Genomic DNA, 18,961 nt, shown 5'->3' with positions numbered 1-18,961 from the left:
TACCAGCCAACTGCTTAACTATTTCTCAAGTTGGACAAAGCTAAAGTTGGCAGTAGCGTGGTTCTTGAAGTTCCAGAATATCCTACGCTTGCTTACTGCAAAAAGAAAAGAAATACAGGCAACCTGCGTGAATAAGGACATTCAGAGCCAAAACAAGGTATGCAATGAAATTAAAGCGTTCAAGACATCACTTTGTGGACAATCCATATGCTTGGATGATCTCTGTAAAGCAGAAAAGTCCATTGTTGAGTTTTGCCAGAAACAAAGGTATTCAGAGGAAATGTCAAGAATTAAAAAGACATCACTTGTTGGAAAGCGCTTGAAAAGATTCAGCAGCCTATACAAGCTAGATCCGGTGATGGATGATGGAGTTTTGAGGGTTGGAGGAAGGTTGGACAAGTCTGCAATGCCTGAGGAGACCAAGCGACCAATAATACTTCCAAAAGATATTCACATCTCTACACTTATCCTTCAACACATACACGAACAGCTCGGACATGCTGGCAGAAACCATGTTCTCTCACACCTAAGAAAGAAATATTGGATTATAAATGTCAATTCTGCAGCCCGTAAAGTTCTTTCTAAATGTGTTGTGTGCAAGCGTGTAAGAGGAAAGATTGGAGAGCAAAAGATGGCAGATTTACCAAAGGAAAGACTACAAGCTGATCTCCCACCTTTCAGCAATGTTGGCGTTGACTACTTTGGACCTTTTGTGACAAAAAGAGGAAGAAGTCAGGTAAAAAGATATGGGGTTATTTTCACTTGCATGACAAGCAGGGCAGTTCACCTAGAAATGGCTCACTCACTGAACACAGATTCCTGCATTGACGCTTTAATAAGATTCATAGCCAGAAGAGGCCAAGTAATGCATATTCTATCTGATAACGGGACTAACCTGGTGGGTGCAAAAAGAGAATTACAGAATTCACTTTCAAAATGGAACCAAAGTAGAATCCAGAAGGCAATGCTCCAGAAAGGAATTCAGTGGACGTTTAATCCTCCAGCAGCTTCACATCATGGGGGAGTATGGGAGAGGCTCATTCGAATGGTGAGGCAGATCTTCTGCTCTATTTTACAACAACACACCCTCGATGATGAAGGACTACAAACACTCTTTTGTGAGATCGAAGCAATTTTGAATAGTCGTCCCATTACCACATTGTCTGATGACCATCATGATCTGGAACCTTTGACACCAAATCACATTCTTCTGTTAAAGTCTAGCCCTACATTGCCACCTGGATTGTTTCAAAGGTCAGACGTATACAACAGACGTCGGTGGAGGCAAGTACAATATTTAGCAGACCTGTTTTGGAAGAGGTGGTCACAAGAATACTTACCATTACTACAGGAACGACAGAGATGGTTAACTGCAAAAAGAGGATTGCAGAAAGGAGATATTGTGTTAGTCGTGGACAGTTCAGCACCTCGTGGATCGTGGCCTATTGGAAGAGTAACAGAAGTTTTTCCTGATTCCAAAGGACTCATAAGAACTGTTAAACTTAAGACAAAGACTGGTTTCTTAGAAAGACCTATTACCAAACTTTGCCTACTATTGGAAGATGCAGAGGGTTAGATCTGGGCCATAGAGGTGACGACTGAGGAATAATTAAAGGATGAGTATTAATTTTTCTTGTATGGACTCATTTGGCTCCATTTACATGTAATGTATTGTAATTGATGCTTAAACGCTCAATTAGGGGCCGGGTGTAGGAGCCATACTTACCACTTTATTTAATTTGTATAAATTTGTTCATTTAAATATCAGTTTGTTGTGTATTGTTAATTGTGTTTATTTTTCTGAGTGTGTGCCCTCTATAGGTGAGAGGTGAAAGGTTGTATAAAGGATAGGCCACCCCTGACAGGAAGGGGGCGCTGGTGCAAGAGCACACAGTCTTTTGACCGTACACATGGAGCTAGGGTGGCATGGTGCAACAAACCTGCAAGCGGCCTAAAAGTTGTTTGTTTTATGTTACAATGCATCTTTATTTTTGATTTAATAAACTTCAGTTATTTGTTTGGAACATCAACACGCCTCTCTGGATCTATTTATGGTACGCGTCAGAATCATAGCATCAGCATCTCTCACAGTGGACAAGGAACAAGGAGTAAAAATAGGAGACTTGTTTTACCACTAAAAACAATTTCAAAAAACTTGTAATACATTTTTTATTCATCTTGATGTAAGTAATCAACTCAGTAATTTTCATGGTGATATCTAAAGGTTAGATTTTTTACCCTATTCACGTAAGAGAAAGAATGAATAGGCGTATGAATGGCTATATTTGGGTCTTTTTTAAAACTTTCCCCTAATGGGATTCTTCTGGACTTGTTTTTCCTTACTTAGGACAAAATCAGTTGAGTTTGCTTCTGTTGCAATTTGTTCAAGGTTGACCCCCATTTTGGCTTAAAATGACTGGACTATAATAAAAGATAGAATTTTGTCTAAGTAATATTAATGTCAGTGTAATTTGACTTACAGGGACCGCTGATGATGCACCTACTAGAACGCCTCAGGTCACGAATAAGTGCAGTTTTAAATGGTCATCAGCTGGACTTGGACTATTTTCAGTATGATATCAATCAAGAAGTGTTTATTTTGTCATCAGCCTCCACTATCTTTGATGTGCCAAATGATATTTTGCAGACCCTCATGGATTTACAACAAAAAATTCATGCAGCTCTTTCCCAAGAGGTGGCCCCAGTTCTTACGAGGGAATGTGGTGGTGGACGAGGTCGACCTAAGTTTATTGTTTCCGAGGAAATGCTGTCCCGTCTCATAGAGATGTCTTTACCAGTTTCTTGTATTGCGAACATTTTAGGAGTAAGCCAGTCAACAATCTCCCGCCGAATGCGTGACTTGGGTTTGTCTGTAAAAACTACGTATAGCACCATATCTGACAATGAATTGGATAATGCCATTTTGGCCATCAAAAGTTGACTACCAAATGCTGGATATAGGATGATAAAAGGCTGTCTGCAAGCAGACGGACACAGAGTTCAATGGAACCGCATAAAAGAATCCATGCACAGAGTGGATACCCCTGGAATATTGGAAAGGATGACCCAGCTGGGGTGTATTGTCAGGAGGTCATATTTTGTTCAAAGTCCACTGTCCTTAGTCCTTATTGACATGACTCACAAGCTCATAAGGTATGGTCTTATATTTTACCTATGAAAGTGTAATGTTATGCAATATTACGTTTAACATGGTTTTACTTTGAAGGTACAACATCATCATATTTGGTGGGATAGATGGGTTCTCACGAAAGGTAAACACATTTATTTCCAACCCAGTGGAATCTATCTATCAATCAATAATATTACTTATCTATCTATAATCTGACTATCTATCTGTGTTTGAATGTATTGAATGCTTTAACGTATTACATTCATTCTTTTTTGGTATAGATCATGTACCTGGAACCAGCAACAAACAACTGTTCAAGCACTGCCTTATCATTCTTTCTCCAGTCTGTGCAAAAACATGACTTGCCTTCAAGGTAGGAGAAAATTGTTTTTCTGCTCCTCACTTCCTTGCGTTTAGTTAAACCCTCATCCGTCCCTAAGGTCATTTTGACCCAAAACTGATTTTCCAAAAAATTATAAAAATCATGTGTTGATCGTACCAGTCCAAGATTTCATTACTTTTGTCATACTTGCACCAGGAATACACACTCTGACACACACTCACTCACTCACACACACACACACATTAATTTTTAGTCCATCTCTGCAAAACGGACTTCAGTGTAGGAGATGGACTAAAAATAAACTCCAAAAACTTACTGTCAGAATCTGGAAGATGAATTCTTCTAACAGTGGTAGAAGAGGATGTGGTGCTGGTCTTCAAGAGTCACTCTCAATCCGTCTATAAAGCCTATATAAAATCAGTCTTCATGTATTTCACAACACTTCAGCTTGTGATTCTTATTAAGTGGGGGTCATTTTTAGGATTCTTTGCCTAACCCAAGTCTCTGAGACCCTGACACATTGCTCTTCTGGAGACTCCTAACCCTAACCCAAGTCTCTGAGATCCTGACACCTTGCTCTTCTGGAGACTCCTAACCCTAACCCAAGTCTCTGAGATCCTGACACCTTGCTCTTCTGGAGACTCCTAACCCTAACTCTGACCCAAGTCTCTGAGATCCTGACACCTTGCTCTTCTGGAGACTCCTAACCCTGACCCAAGACTCTGAGACCCTGACACCTTGCTCTTCTGGAGACTCCTAACCCTAACCCAAACCCAAGTCTCTGAGATCCTGACACCTTGCTCTTCTGGAGACTCCTAACCCTGACCCTGACCCAAGTCTCTGAGATCCTGACACCTTGCTCTTCTGGAGACTCCTAACCCTGACCCTGACCCAAGTCTCTGAGATCCTGACACCTCGCTCTTCTGGAGACTCCTAACCCTAACCCTGACGCAAGTCTCTGAGATCCTGACACCTCGCTCTTCTGGAGACTCCTAACCCTAACCCAAGTCTCTGAGACCCTGACACCTTGCTCTTCTGGAGACTCCTTGCCGTAACCCTAACCCAAGTCTCTGAGATCCTGACACCTTGCTCTTCTGGAGACTCCTAACCCTGACGCAAGTCTCTGAGATCCTGACACCTTGCTCTTCTGGAGACTCCTAACCCTGACGCAAGTCTCTGAGATCCTGACACCTTGCTCTTCTGGAGACTCCTAACCCTGACCCAAGTCTCTGAGATCCTGACACCTTGCTCTTCTGGAGACTCCTAACCCTAACCCAAGTCTCTGAGATCCTGACACCTCGCTCTTCTGGAGACTCCTAACCCTAACCCAAGTCTCTGAGACCCTGACACCTTGCTCTTCTGGAGACTCCTTGCCGTAACCCTAACCCAAGTCTCTGAGATCCTGACACCTTGCTCTTCTGGAGACTCCTAACCCTAACCAAAGTCTCTGAGATCCTGACACCTTGCTCTTCTGGAGACTCCTAACCCTGACCCAAGTCTCTGAGATCCTGACACCTTGCTCTTCTGGAGACTCCTAACCCTAACCCAAGTCTCTGAGATCCTGACACCTTGCTCTTCTGGAGACTCCTAACCCTGACCCAAGTCTCTGAGATCCTGACACCTCGCTCTTCTGGAGACTCCTAACCCTAACCCAAGTCTCTGAGACCCTGACAACTCGCTCTTCTGGAGACTCCTAACCCTGACCCAAGTCTCTGAGATCCTGACACCTTGCTCTTCTGGAGACTCCTAACCCTGACCCAAGTCTCTGAGACCCTGACACCTCGCTCTTCTGGAGACTCCTAACCCTGACCCAAGTCTCTGAGACCCTGACACCTCGCTCTTCTGGAGACTCCTAACCCTGACCCAAGTCTCTGAGACCCTGACACCTTGCTCTTCTGGAGACTCCTAACCCTAACCCTGACGCAAGTCTCTGAGATCCTGACACCTCGCTCTTCTGGAGACTCCTAACCCTAACCCTGACCCAAGTCTCTGAGACCCTGACACCTCGCTCTTCTGGAGACTCCTAACCCTAACCCAAGTCTCTGAGATCCTGACACCTCGCTCTTCTGGAGACTCCTAACCCTAACCCTGACGCAAGTCTCTGAGATCCTGACACCTCGCTCTTCTGGAGACTCCTAACCCTAACCCAAGTCTCTGAGACCCTGACACCTTGCTCTTCTGGAGACTCCTTGCCGTAACCCTAACCCAAGTCTCTGAGATCCTGACACCTTGCTCTTCTGGAGACTCCTAACCCTGACCCAAGTCTCTGAGATCCTGACACCTTGCTCTTCTGGAGACTCCTAACCCTAACCCAAGTCTCTGAGATCCTGACACCTCGCTCTTCTGGAGACTCCTAACCCTAACCCAAGTCTCTGAGACCCTGACACCTTGCTCTTCTGGAGACTCCTTGCCGTAACCCTAACCCAAGTCTCTGAGATCCTGACACCTTGCTCTTCTGGAGACTCCTAACCCTAACCAAAGTCTCTGAGATCCTGACACCTTGCTCTTCTGGAGACTCCTAACCCTGACCCAAGTCTCTGAGATCCTGACACCTTGCTCTTCTGGAGACTCCTAACCCTAACCCAAGTCTCTGAGATCCTGACACCTTGCTCTTCTGGAGACTCCTAACCCTGACCCAAGTCTCTGAGATCCTGACACCTCGCTCTTCTGGAGACTCCTAACCCTAACCCAAGTCTCTGAGACCCTGACAACTCGCTCTTCTGGAGACTCCTAACCCTGACCCAAGTCTCTGAGATCCTGACACCTTGCTCTTCTGGAGACTCCTAACCCTGACCCAAGTCTCTGAGACCCTGACACCTCGCTCTTCTGGAGACTCCTAACCCTGACCCAAGTCTCTGAGACCCTGACACCTTGCTCTTCTGGAGACTCCTAACCCTGACCCAAGGCTCTGAGATCCTGACACCTCGCTCTTCTGGAGACTCCTAACCCTAACCCAAGTCTCTGAGACCCTGACAACTCGCTCTTCTGGAGACTCCTAACCCTGACCCAAGTCTCTGAGATCCTGACACCTTGCTCTTCTGGAGACTCCTAACCCTGACCCAAGTCTCTGAGACCCTGACACCTCGCTCTTATGGAGACTCCTAACCCTGACCCAAGTCTCTGAGACCCTGACACCTTGCTCTTCTGGAGACTCCTAACCCTGACCCAAGTCTCTGAGATCCTGACACCTTGCTCTTCTGGAGACTCCAGGTAGGTTGGAGTTCTGGAAAATGGTGGCGCTGGAGACTAAAGGGTTCCTGATGGTTTCACACTTAATTATTCACCTTAATTCTTAATTCTTTTGCAGTTAACATGCATATTTTCTTCTCCACCTGTATTTGTCTGACCCTGCTGACCCAATGAGCATTTCACTGTCCAGTGGTCATGCCTTAACTGCAATCTCTAGTATTGCATTAGTATTGCATTATTCTCATGGGCATTTAATCATTTTTGACTTTTCAGTCTGAGTTAAATCTCTTTTTTGGCTTGTTTTATCTGTAAAAGAAAACGTGCCTAATAATTCTGCACACCTGAATTAAAGGCATTTTTCATTTCCAGCCTTCATGAACAATTATATATCACTTATAAATGATTAAATACAAAATTAATAGTAGTTAAGATTAATATGGTTTGGAATTGGCAAAATGTGCCTGGGAATAAAATATGATCGGGAATAAAATATGATCAGAAACTCAACGTGCCTAATAATTCTGCACGCCTTGTATAACTTGAAGGCATAGAAAATCAATTAAAAAAACAAACCTGAAAACTCTCTTCATTGTCTCCAGATGAGTTGTGCATGTGTCCCATTATCCACATCTGGTTAGGGGTGAGCCCATTTTCAGACCGTAATGGATGATTGTCCCAGCCTTCAGAAAAACTGTGGAGGTCACGCTTCAGACGTGGGAGGAAGACATAATGTGCACAAAACACATGAAGGGAATCTGACAAGTCCAACAAGCCATCTTCCTCAAGGCTGTAAAGTATTTCGTAATACAGCTGTGTTACGCTGACCCAGACGTCTCGCCACAGGCGTTCAATTCTAGAGAATACAAAATGTATCGATTAAAAATGATAAATTACACGATAGTATGACATCCTAACTTGTTTATTACCTCTGATTATGTACGCTTTTCCCAGCAATGAAGCTTCCTCTTCCAGTCCCTTTCACACGAAACATGGTTTCTGCAATGGCCACATTTTCCACACCTTCATCACCCCGGACCCTGAAATGGAGGGGTGAAGGGAGAGGTTAAATCTGCTTGACTGCCATAATGTTAAGAAAATACAAATATACATGTTTACTCATCCGTCCCTCCCGAACCTATAACAGAAGTGTCCTTCCTGGGTCAAAATGACCCGAGGGCCAGAAATCTTAGATTCCATTTTTATAATTTATTTCTAAATATTTATGTAGGTTTTTCTATTATTTTTGGGTGATTTTTATTATATTTACCTTTTATTCTGGATATTTTTTAAAGAATTTAGAATTAAAAAATTTAAAAAATAAAAAATAAATAAAAAAAAGAATAAAAAAAATCCGTATTTTATATATATATATAAAAAAAAAAGAATAATAATAAAATATAAAAATATAGCTGAATTAGAACCTAAACATGTGTGTACATTCATACAATTTCATAAATATAAATATATTTAAAAAAATATAACTATGATATAAACTCCATTCCATTCATTCCTATGTGGGTCAAAATGACCCACGAGGGACCCTTTTGTTACTTTTTTTATTGCACCCATTTAAACTCCTCAAATCCACTCAGTTTTTGTGTGTGTGTGTGTGTGTGTGTGTGTGTGTGTGTGTGTGTGTGTGTGTGTGTGTGTGTGTGTGTGTGTGTGCTTGCGTGCGTGAGTGAGTGAGTGAGAGAGAGTGTGTGTGTGTGTGTGTGTGTGTGTGTGTGTGTGTGTGTGTGTCTCAGACTGCAGCTGCACTGCTAGATCCCACTGGGCTTCATTAAAAGAAACTGCAGTCAGTGTGAAACAGAAACAGACATAACCGACACACACACACACTCACATATATTGATATATATATATAGAGAGAGAGAGAGAGAGAGAGAGGTCAGTAAATGATAGTCTAGTCACCAGACTGAGCCCTAAAAAACAGTGAGTAGTCCCTCACTAGTTCCTCCAGTTGAAACCACTTCACAGATGCTGGACTCAGTACAGAGCCTCCTATCTTCAGAGGAGGAGTGTCTGATGCTGCTGACTCTAATGATCGGGCAGATATCATGAGAGACTCTATAAGACGGGATAGTCTGAGAAAGCAGCAGCAGGCGGAGGAGATTATGGTCCATCTAAGAGGAAGTGTGGGATGTGGTCAGGTGTGGCATAAGGAACCGAGATGTAGTGCATAACCCTGATGCTCAGCAAGCGCCTTACTCTCCTCGCCCACTGGCTGACTTTTAGACCAGCTTATCCAAACCGGACCGGACCGGACCAGACCCAGACCCAGACCCAGACCCAGACCCAGACCAGACCCAGACCAGACCCAGACCAGACCAGACCAGACCAGACCCAGACCAGACCAGACCCAGACCCAGACCCAGACCAGACCAGACTCAGGGGGTCTGTAACAGAGTTTTAATAATGCTGTTGAATGCATGCGCTGGGGCAGCAGTGGAGTCCCTCAGGTTCCTGGGCACTGTAAAGTGTGCTTGCTCGGGTGCGGTTCACTAACGTGAGCAGGTAGTGGATAAGGGTGCGTTGAAGTTTGCTTGATCTGAGAATTTCAACAATAGTACTTTTTTCAAGATTGTGCAAAAAGGTGAAAATTCATGTGCATTAAGAGACATGTCTGCAATGTAGACTAGTGCCAATGTCATTGTTTATGTGGCTTGGTTGTTGGTTTTGAAATAATTGGTTATGAATATACAGCAGAGAGTGGGAGTGTTTTGGGTGATGAAATAGTATTGAAAAGAAGTTGACAGTCTTCATTTACTGTATCCAATAAGCCAATACAAAACTCACCCAGCTGTTCTGTGGTTGAGTGTTCCCTTAGATTAGGAACAAATTTACTATCTCAAATTAAGGTCTACCGTAATTAGCGATGCTTTGATTGCTGCTGTCAAGATGGTTGTCATCACCTACACAGAAACACTGATTTTTATAGCCTACCATCAGTCCTCATATTGTAATTAAATGAAAAATGCTATCAGTTTCACTATTAGCTTACTCTAGCGATGCAATCGCAACAACATGGGTAACGCTGTTTGGCCTTGCCTAACTTTATATGACATATGCGCCATATGCTAGAGTTACACATCCCGCTGCCATTTCAGGGCTTGAGTTTCTTTTATAGTGCGAGAAATTCCTGCACAAATATATTCGCTTCATCTCAGAACAAATGATTAAAAAATAAATTCACAGATGCGAGAAAAAATGTCAAACTGTATTTTATTTTCAAATTTAATTCCTCAATCAGCGCTGGACCGGCATTTTCTGTCTTCACCCCTGTTACCTGTTACACCCCTGTTACCTGTTACACCCCTGTTACCTGTTACACCCCTGTTACACCCCTGTTACCTGTTACACCCGTTACCTGTTACACCCCTGTTACACCCCTGTTACCTGTTACACCCCTGTTACCTGTTACACCCCTGTTACCTGTTACACCCCTGTTACCTGGTTACCTGTTACACCCCTGTTACCTGTTACACCCATTACCTGTTACACCCCTGTTACCTATTACACCCCTGTTACACCCCGGTTACCTGTTACACCCCTGTTACCTGTTACACCCCTGTTACCTGTTACACCCCTGTTACCTGTTACACCCCTGTTACCTGTTACACCCCTGTTACACCCCTGTTACCTGTTACACCCCTGTTACCTGTTACACCCCTGTTACCTGTTACACCCCTGTTACACCCCTGTTACCTGTTACACCCCTGTTACCTGTTACACCCGTTACACCCCTGTTACCTGTTACACCCCTGTTACCTGTTACACCCCGTTACCTGTTCACTACTTGATTACAGAGAGGATAAAACAGTGGACTCCACCACTCCTCTTCAAATCAAATCAAATCAAATCAATTTTATTTATAGAGCACATTTAAAATCAACCTTGGTTGGCCAAAGTGCTGTACAGTAAGATAAGTAAAATAAACAAACAAACAAGACAATAACATACAAGTTATGGTACATTGAACGCTTTAGAGAAAAAATGTGTTTTCAGCAAAGATTTGAATTCAGCTAGTGTGGAGGCTGATTTAACATGTAGTGGTAGAGTGTTCCACAGCTTAGGGCCGACTACTGCAAAAGCCCGATCACCTCTTCGTTTTAAGCGAGAACGTGGGACAGCCAGGAGATGATGATCTCTTGATCTGAGTGATCTGGATGGATTATGAATGATAATTAAATCGGAAAGGTATTTGGGGGCTTGGTTGTTAAGAGATTTGTAAACAAATAATAAAATTTTAAAATCAATTCTGAATCGAACCGGTAACCAATGCAGAGAGCGTAGGATTGGGGTGATGTGATCTCGCTTTCGGCTGCCAGTGAGCAGACGGGCAGCCGCGTTTTGGACCATCTGAAGACGAGAGATGGAGGTGAGAGGTAACCCAACATATAGTGAGTTGCAATAGTCAAGTCGTGTTGAGATAAAAGCGTGAATAATTGTTTCGAAGCTATTCCTGTTTAAAAATGGCTTGACTTTGGCTAATCGTCGTAAATGATAAAAGCTGGCTCTAACAGTGGCATTAATTTGCTTGGTCAGTTTAAGACTACTGTCAAGGTAGAAACCTAAGTTTTTAACTTCAGAAGTGAGGTATGGCATGAGGGTACCAAGATCAGTGCAGTGTCGGTCAAAGAGCTCATTTGGACCAAATTGGATGATTTGGGTTTTGTCGTCATTTAGCAGCATGAAATTGTTAGTGAGCCATAGCTTGAGTTCGTGGAGACAGTCTTGCAGTCTCATATATGTAGTGCTATCTTTAGATTTTATGGGTATGTAAAGTTGGGTATCGTCCGCATAACAATGGTACGACACACCAAATCTACTCATAATTGTTCCCAGAGGAAGCATGTACAATGAAAAAAGTAGGGGTGCCAGAACCGATCCCTGGGGTACCCCACAATTGAGGTAGGTCGCAGAAGATAAATGAGTACCTAATCTAACAGAAAAACTTCTGTTAGATAGGAAAGACTGGAACCATTTGAGTACCATACCTGAGATACCGATCGAATGTTCTAGCCGAGATAAGAGAATCTGGTGATCTACAAAGTCAAAAGCTGAACTCAGGTCTAATAACACTAAAGCCATGGTATCGCCAGCGTCTGTCGTTGTTAGAATGTCATTAAGAACTTTTAAAAGAGCAGACTCAGTGCTGTGAAGGGGTTTAAAACCAGACTGAAAAATATCAGAAATAGAATTAATGTGCAGATAGTGTTGCAGCTGTATAAAGACTGTTTTTTCTAGAATTTTTGATAGGAAAGACAGGTTGGAAATGGGTCTGTAATTAGCATATACAGCGGAGTCAAGTGATGGTTTTTTGAGAATGGGAGTCACAGTGGCGAGTTTAAAACAGGCAGGGAAAACCCCAGATGAAAGACTGTTGTTAATGATATGCAGAACATCTGAACCAACAGTGTCAAATACCTGTTTTATAAAATGAGAAGGTAGAATATCTTGAGGAGAGAAGGTGGATTTCAGTTTTAAAGTGATCTCCCTGCATGTCTGAAGGGAGATCAGTTCAAAGTGGCTCCATTGTGAGCTGGAGAAAGTAGGGTCGGGTACATGCTCTCTTGAAGTAAAAACTTGTGCTCGAGTGGTGTTCATTTTATCAGAGAAGAAATTAAGGAAGTTTTCGCACTCGGTGGGAGAGATCATAGGAAAAGACTTAACAGAAGGGTTTAAAACAGAATCAATAGTAGAAAAGAGCGTTTTGGAACAATGCACATTTTTTTCAATGATGTCAGATAAGAATTTATGCTTTGCTGCCTTGGCTGTTTTTTGGAAATTATTTAGTGAAACAGTCAGCATCTCAAAGGAAATTTGAAGCCTGTCTTTCTTCCATTTACGCTCAAGCCGACGACATTGTTGACGCAATAAACAAATGTCCCTAGTTATCCATGGCTGGGGCTTTTTTTGAGGGTGAATAAGCTTTCGAGGTGCAATGGAGTCTAAGATGTTGGAACATTTGTTATTAAAAGCTTGTAGCTGCTCATCGACATCCGGATGAGAAGTAGGGGAGTCCAAAATGAGATGATTTTCGGCCTCAGAGTACATTTCAGAGAACACGACATGAGAGAGTGAGGTTAAAGAGCGAGACCAAAGAGCATGGGGTGGTACAGTTGTGGGTGGTAAAGGAAGGAATGTTGAAAAGAGCAATGGTTTGTGGTCAGAAAGTGGAGTATCTCTAATTTCAATATCGGCCACAGACAGACCATACGACAGAATTAAATCTAATGTATGACCGTGACAGTGGGTGGGACCATTAACCCACTGAACAATGTTTAAAGAAGATAATAGGTTTAAAAAGTCCTTGGCTAAAGCATTAGCAGAACAACATACATGAATGTTAAAATCACCAATTATTAAAATATGGTCATATTTAGTCAAGACGCTCCCCAAGAGATCTGCAAACTCATTTATGAAATTACTGGATGAAGGTGGACGATAAATAAGTAGAAGTAAAACAGGGCAGGGAGAATTTAGATGAATTTCCTGGAGTTCAAAGCTGGTAAAAGTGGTAGTTGACTGTTGGCGACACTGAACTCTGTTTTTAAAAATAGTCACAAGTCCACCTCCCCTGCCGGTTAACCGGGGAGTGTTGAAGAAATCATAATCCGGGGGAACCAATTCGGAAAAAACACTTAGATCGCCTGTTTTTATCCATGATTCAGTCACGAAAAAATAATCCAAATTGTTTGAGGAGATGAAGTCATTGCAAATAAAAGTTTTATTAAGTAAGGATCGAACGTTGGCAAGCGCCATCCTGAGCTGCGGTGGATCCTGTGGGAAATATAGTGCACTACGGAGTGATCGCAGATTATGATGATTAACAGACCTGCGTCGGAACCGTGGGGAGGTACGTTGAGCAAGCCCGGTTGATGTACATGGAGCAATCGGACGAATCCACAGACGATTTGGCTCCGTAGCCCCTCGAGAAAGCCGAGAGTGGCACGTCAAGTTCAACAAGGCGGAGATCGACGCCGAGGTGGAAGATGAGCCCGTTGCCCAGGCCAACCTCAGCCGAACGGCGACGCCACCCCGCCTTCCGCGTCTCCTCCGGCGTTTCCTGCGTCGAACTTCGAAATCGCACCGGTGTTGATAGCCCGGTAGATTTGACTGCAGGGGTGGTGAGTAAAACTCATAGTTGTTTAAATCGGGGTGAATCCCAGAGAACTTTGGCATGGAATGATAAATGTCTATGAGTTGTAGGCGATCATAAGCGATCAATGAGTGACAACATAAAAACAACAGAGACAGTAAAGACATCATCAATAGCATAGAGGGGAGACGGCAGGCCACACACACCGGCGCCATCTTTCCTTCAAAAGACAACTCTTCACTTCGTCAAGGGGATCGACAGCCTCTGGAGAAGTCACTTGTTTTGTGAACCTTTATTTGTTTACAGCCTTTTCTCCTCCCTTTCTGATTATGATTTTTCCCCTTTGATTTTGAACCCTAGACTTTGTTATATTAATTTATCTGTATTTTTGAAGACTAATAAAATCTTGCAAGTCATTACATCAGTATACTTGTATACTTTATGTACGGTCGAAACGAGCTGGCCGTAACAGTATGTACGTGTGTGTGTGTGTGTGTACCAAGAGCTCCTGTAAAAGCCACAACAAATTCCTCGTGTTTGCGCACACTTGGCAAATAAAGCTCATTCTGATTCTGATTAATAATGTTTTTAAAAGGTTAGCACAAAAATATTATTTTGTTTGTAGAAGGTGTTTTAAATGTCCTCATAAGCCTGGGAGAAGACGTTCTTAGAACAACACTCATCCTTTAAACATTAGAATGACAACTAACGTCAGATGAGTGCGGTTGTGTTTGCCCGTTTAAAGGAATATCCTGGGAACACGGGGAAGTTTTGTAGCCTGTCCCACGGCTATTGTTCCTCAACTCTTATGTAGAGGTTATGCAACTGTTACAATTAAACACTTTCAAAACATTGTTTATGAAATCACTATATTGTCATTAGTATTTGATAAATGTTCTCATAATGTAGGCAGAAAACATTCTTCAAACGTCCTTTAAATATTAAGGGTCAATAACTTTCTGGCTTAAACATGTGTTAAGGTTCGATGTTACACAGCAAAATCCCCTTCATATACACCACCATATAGTGTACTCTAGCTGGAGATGGCCTTATCAGACAGCTGTCTGTCATATCTAGATAAAATAGCAAGCTAGTACAATTTACAATATTGTTCTGAATAACGTACGTGTAGCCTAGGCTACATAGACTAATTATGAAGCATATTTGATTAAAGTTATTTTATTTCGCCAAAACTACACACATTGTATACTGTGAACAATCATTACGTTTAGTTAGTAGTTAAACTTCTCAGTTTGGCGGAACAGTTGTATTTATCACCTCAACAGCTCTTGTACTAATGAATGACAGTCACAGTGGCGGGTGTATAAGCTCGCCGTGTGCAGACAGCGCCACCTGCCGGCAGACTCCGGTACTGTTGAACACCTGACTACACACCCGACACAAGCTGCGTTTAGTGGAGTGCGTGTGTGTGTGTGTGTGTGTGTGTTAGATAAACTACTACAGCCAGCAGCGCACACTGCTTTCCATCACGGACAGACAGTTTTAAGCACTTGGATAACACAATACAACTAATTTTATTTGTGAAGTGAAACATTAAAAAAATCAGGGGCTTTTGATACATCAGGGGATAAGCCCCAAAAGAGAACATATTCCCGCGCGAATAATGATCAATAATGCGCTGTTACTCCGGCTAATAACTGCAGATGCTCAGCGAATACGGTATAATGACGGACTCTCTCATCATGAGACCGCGAAGGACTCTCTCAGTGATGAGACCGCGAAGGACTCTCTCAGTGATGGGTCAGTGAAGGGTTATAGAGATTAGTAGAGCGTCTCATTCTCTGGTGTACTCGCTGAGGAGGGTTAGGCTTAGCCTAAGGAGGACACTAGCCTGAGCCTCAGAATGGGGACTAGGAAGAGCACAGTCTCGGACCCTCGTTAGGGCACAGCCTTCTGTCTGAGAAACACCCTACAGGCGCGAGTGAGTGCGGCTCAGGAGAGTGACGTGACACTGGTGCGCGACGCTCGGGGATGACGTCACTGTAAGCGGAAGTGAAGGAGAGTTCCAGAAAGAGCGGCGGGTGCGCGAGAACACAAACACACACAACTATAACAATAACTACTGTACTCATAATAACAGAGCGATACTGTACAGCGTTATAAGGGAGGATCAGCTGACAGAATCACTGACTATCCATCATGACGACCATCGATTACAGTGTGTGGGATCATATCGAGGTGTCTGATGATGAAGACGACACTCATCCGAACATCGACACTCCGAGCCTGTTCCGCTGGAGACACCAGGTACACACACACACTCACACTCACACTCACTCATCCGAACATCGACACTCCGAGCCTGTTCCGCTGGAGACACCAGGTACACACACACACTCACACTCACACTCACTCATCCGAACATCGACACTCCGAGCCTGTTCCGCTGGAGACACCAGGTACACACACACACACACACACACTCATCCGAACATCGACACTCCGAGCCTGTTCCGCTGGAGACACCAGGTACACACACACACTCACACTCACTCATCCGAACATCGACACTCCGAGCCTGTTCCGCTGGAGACACCAGGCACACACACACACACACACACACACACACACACACACTCACACTCACACTCACTCATCCGAACATCGACACTCCGAGCCTGTTCCGCTGGAGACACCAGGTACACACACACACTCACACTCACTCATCCGAACATCGACACTCCGAGCCTGTTCCGCTGGAGACACCAGGTACACACACACACTCACACTCACTCATCCGAACATCGACACTCCGAGCCTGTTCCGCTAGAGACACCAGGCACACACACACACACACACACACACTCACACTCATCCGAACATCGACACTCCGAGCCTGTTCCGCTGGAGACACCAGGTACACACACACACTCACACTCACACTCACTCATCCGAACATCGACACTCCGAGCCTGTTCCGCTGGAGACACCAGGCACACACACACACACACACACACTCACACTCATCCGAACATCGACACTCCGAGCCTGTTCCGCTGGAGACACCAGGTACACACACACACACACTCACTCACTCACTCACTCACTCACTCACACTCTCTCTCTCTCTCTCTCTCTCTCTCTCTCTCTCTCTCTCTCTCTCTCTCTCTCTCTCTCTCTCTCACACACACACACACACACACACACACCCACACACACACACGGAGACCCAGAGCCCAGAGTCTGGAGCCCCAACTCGTCTTGGCTCCTGAGATACACCCTAACCCTGACTCCAGACCAGCTTCTGATGTTTGATGTTTTACTTCTTTAAAATCAATATTTTTCTATATTTCGTGAGTCAAAGATGATGTGGGCTTATGTGGCTAACACATGCGGGCTTGAATGCCCATGCCAGACTTCTGACTGGATTCCTAAAATATCTTAATTTTATATTCTGAAATGTTCATCAACTAATTAATTACTAGTCATACATTAATAGAACAGAATAGCTACTAGTATCTATTAATCAGCAGATATCTTCAACCTCGTAAGGAAATATTAGAGATATCTCTCAAACAGATCATTACATAAACATGAGTAAACATGAGTATACTCTCAACCATCCAATCAGAGGTCATATGCTAATGCAGGCTAAACTAAGCTATGGAAGATTGATGCTTCGTTATAAACTGGCCATGTTGGTTTATCTAGCACGCATGAACGCAAGGAAATATGTATGTTTAATATGACATTTATTGTTTTGACAGTACAGTAGGCTATAGTAATAAAGACTTTACTGCCAATAATAAAACCATCCACTGGTTCATACCCACCAGCCAAACACCCAGGAGACCCGGAGACTGGGACTCTTGCAGAGCATCCATATCCCTGAATATTAATGAGTTATTGATATGAATCTGCGTCTGAGAATGCGAGTCTAGATAAGAGCACACGTGACCCTGGATCACAGAGCCGGTCTCGAGTCGCACGGTTAGGGTTATTGGAGTTAGGGTTATTGGAGTTAGGGTTTATCTGCGGCAGTGGCCATTGTACGGGTCAGGGTTATAGATCTCTCTTTATGCCAAAAATCATGAGGATATTGAGTAAAGATCATGTTCCATGAAGATATTTAGTAAATGTTCTAACGTAAATATATAAAACGTGTGTGTGTGTGTGTGTAGGGCTGGGCGATTTAAATCGTGATATTGTTATGCGCACCTCGTCAGTAAAGCCGGTTCCTTGATTAGTAGTAAATCGCCATCGCCTGCTTTCAGATGGAGCGGCATTCACTACACAGAGCCGTAGTTAACTGACAAGCTGAGCCGTATCGCATTAATATCACGGACGTATCACCAGCGATAATTAATGCGATATGGCTCAGCTTGTCAGTTAACTACGGCTTTTTTTCGCGGGACACAAGGGTAGATTGTCCCGTGCAGGGCTGACCGAACGGTCCGGGATTTTACCGTGTACCGTTGCATCCCTAGTGAGTGTGTGTCGCACCTTACTGAAGCCCTCTTTGCTGAGTGTGTGAGTGAGTGTGAGTGAGTGAGTGAGTGAGTGAGAGTGTGAGTGTGAGAGTGTGAGTGTGAGTGTGAGAGTAAGTGTGAGAGTAAGTGTGAGAGTGAGTGTGAGAGTGAGTGTGAGAGTGAGTGTGAGAGTGAGTGTGAGAGTGAGTGTGAGAGTGAGTGTGAGAGTGAGTGTGAGAGTGAGTGTGAGTGTGAGTGTGAGTGTGAGAGTGAGAGTGAGTGTGAGTGAGTGAGTGTGAGAGTGAGAGTGAGAGTGAGCGTGAGTGTGTGAGTAAGTGTGAGAGTGAGAGTGAGCGAGAGAGGGAGTGTGAGAGTGAGAGTGAGTGTGAGTGAGTGAGTGTGAGAGTGAGAGTGAGAGTGAGCGTGAGTGTGTGAGTAAGTGTGAGAGTGAGAGTGAGAGTGAGTGTGAGAGTGAGTGTGAGTGTGAGTGTGAGTGTGAGAGTGAGAGTGAGTGTGAGTGAGTGAGTGTGAGAGTGAGAGTGAGAGTGAGCGTGAGTGTGTGAGTAAGTGTGAGAGTGAGAGTGAGCGAGAGAGGGAGTGTGAGAGTGAGTGTGAGAGTGAGTGTGAGAGTGAGTGTGAGAGTGAGTGTGAGAGTAAGTGTGAGAGTGAGAGTGAGCGAGTGAGTGAGAGTGACAGAGTGAGAGTAAGCGTGGGAGTGTGTGTGTGAGTGTGTGTGTGTGAGAGTGAGTGTGAGAGTGAGCGTG

At 43.8% G+C, this 18,961-nt stretch overlaps 1 protein-coding gene across 1 annotated transcript in view; it reads left to right on the top strand.

Moving 5' to 3' along the window:
* The first annotated feature begins 15,737 nt into the window (after positions 1-15,737).
* The window catches only part of cdc37 (cell division cycle 37 homolog), a 26,285-nt gene continuing 23,061 nt past the window's right edge, over positions 15,738-18,961 (top strand). The window contains exons 1-2 of the mRNA XM_079864312.1: positions 15,738-15,809; positions 15,884-16,035. Of these exons, the coding sequence (XP_079720438.1) occupies positions 15,928-16,035 (108 nt within the window). The 5' untranslated portion in view covers positions 15,738-15,809; positions 15,884-15,927. The remainder of the gene's footprint in view (positions 15,810-15,883; positions 16,036-18,961) is intronic.

Source organism: Squalius cephalus (genome assembly GCF_949319135.1).
Source record: "Squalius cephalus genome assembly, chromosome: 2".
NCBI classification, from domain to species: domain Eukaryota; kingdom Metazoa; phylum Chordata; class Actinopteri; order Cypriniformes; family Leuciscidae; genus Squalius; species Squalius cephalus.
Note: the sequence above shows the minus strand (reverse complement) of the source record. Positions and strands in the feature narration are given on the sequence as shown.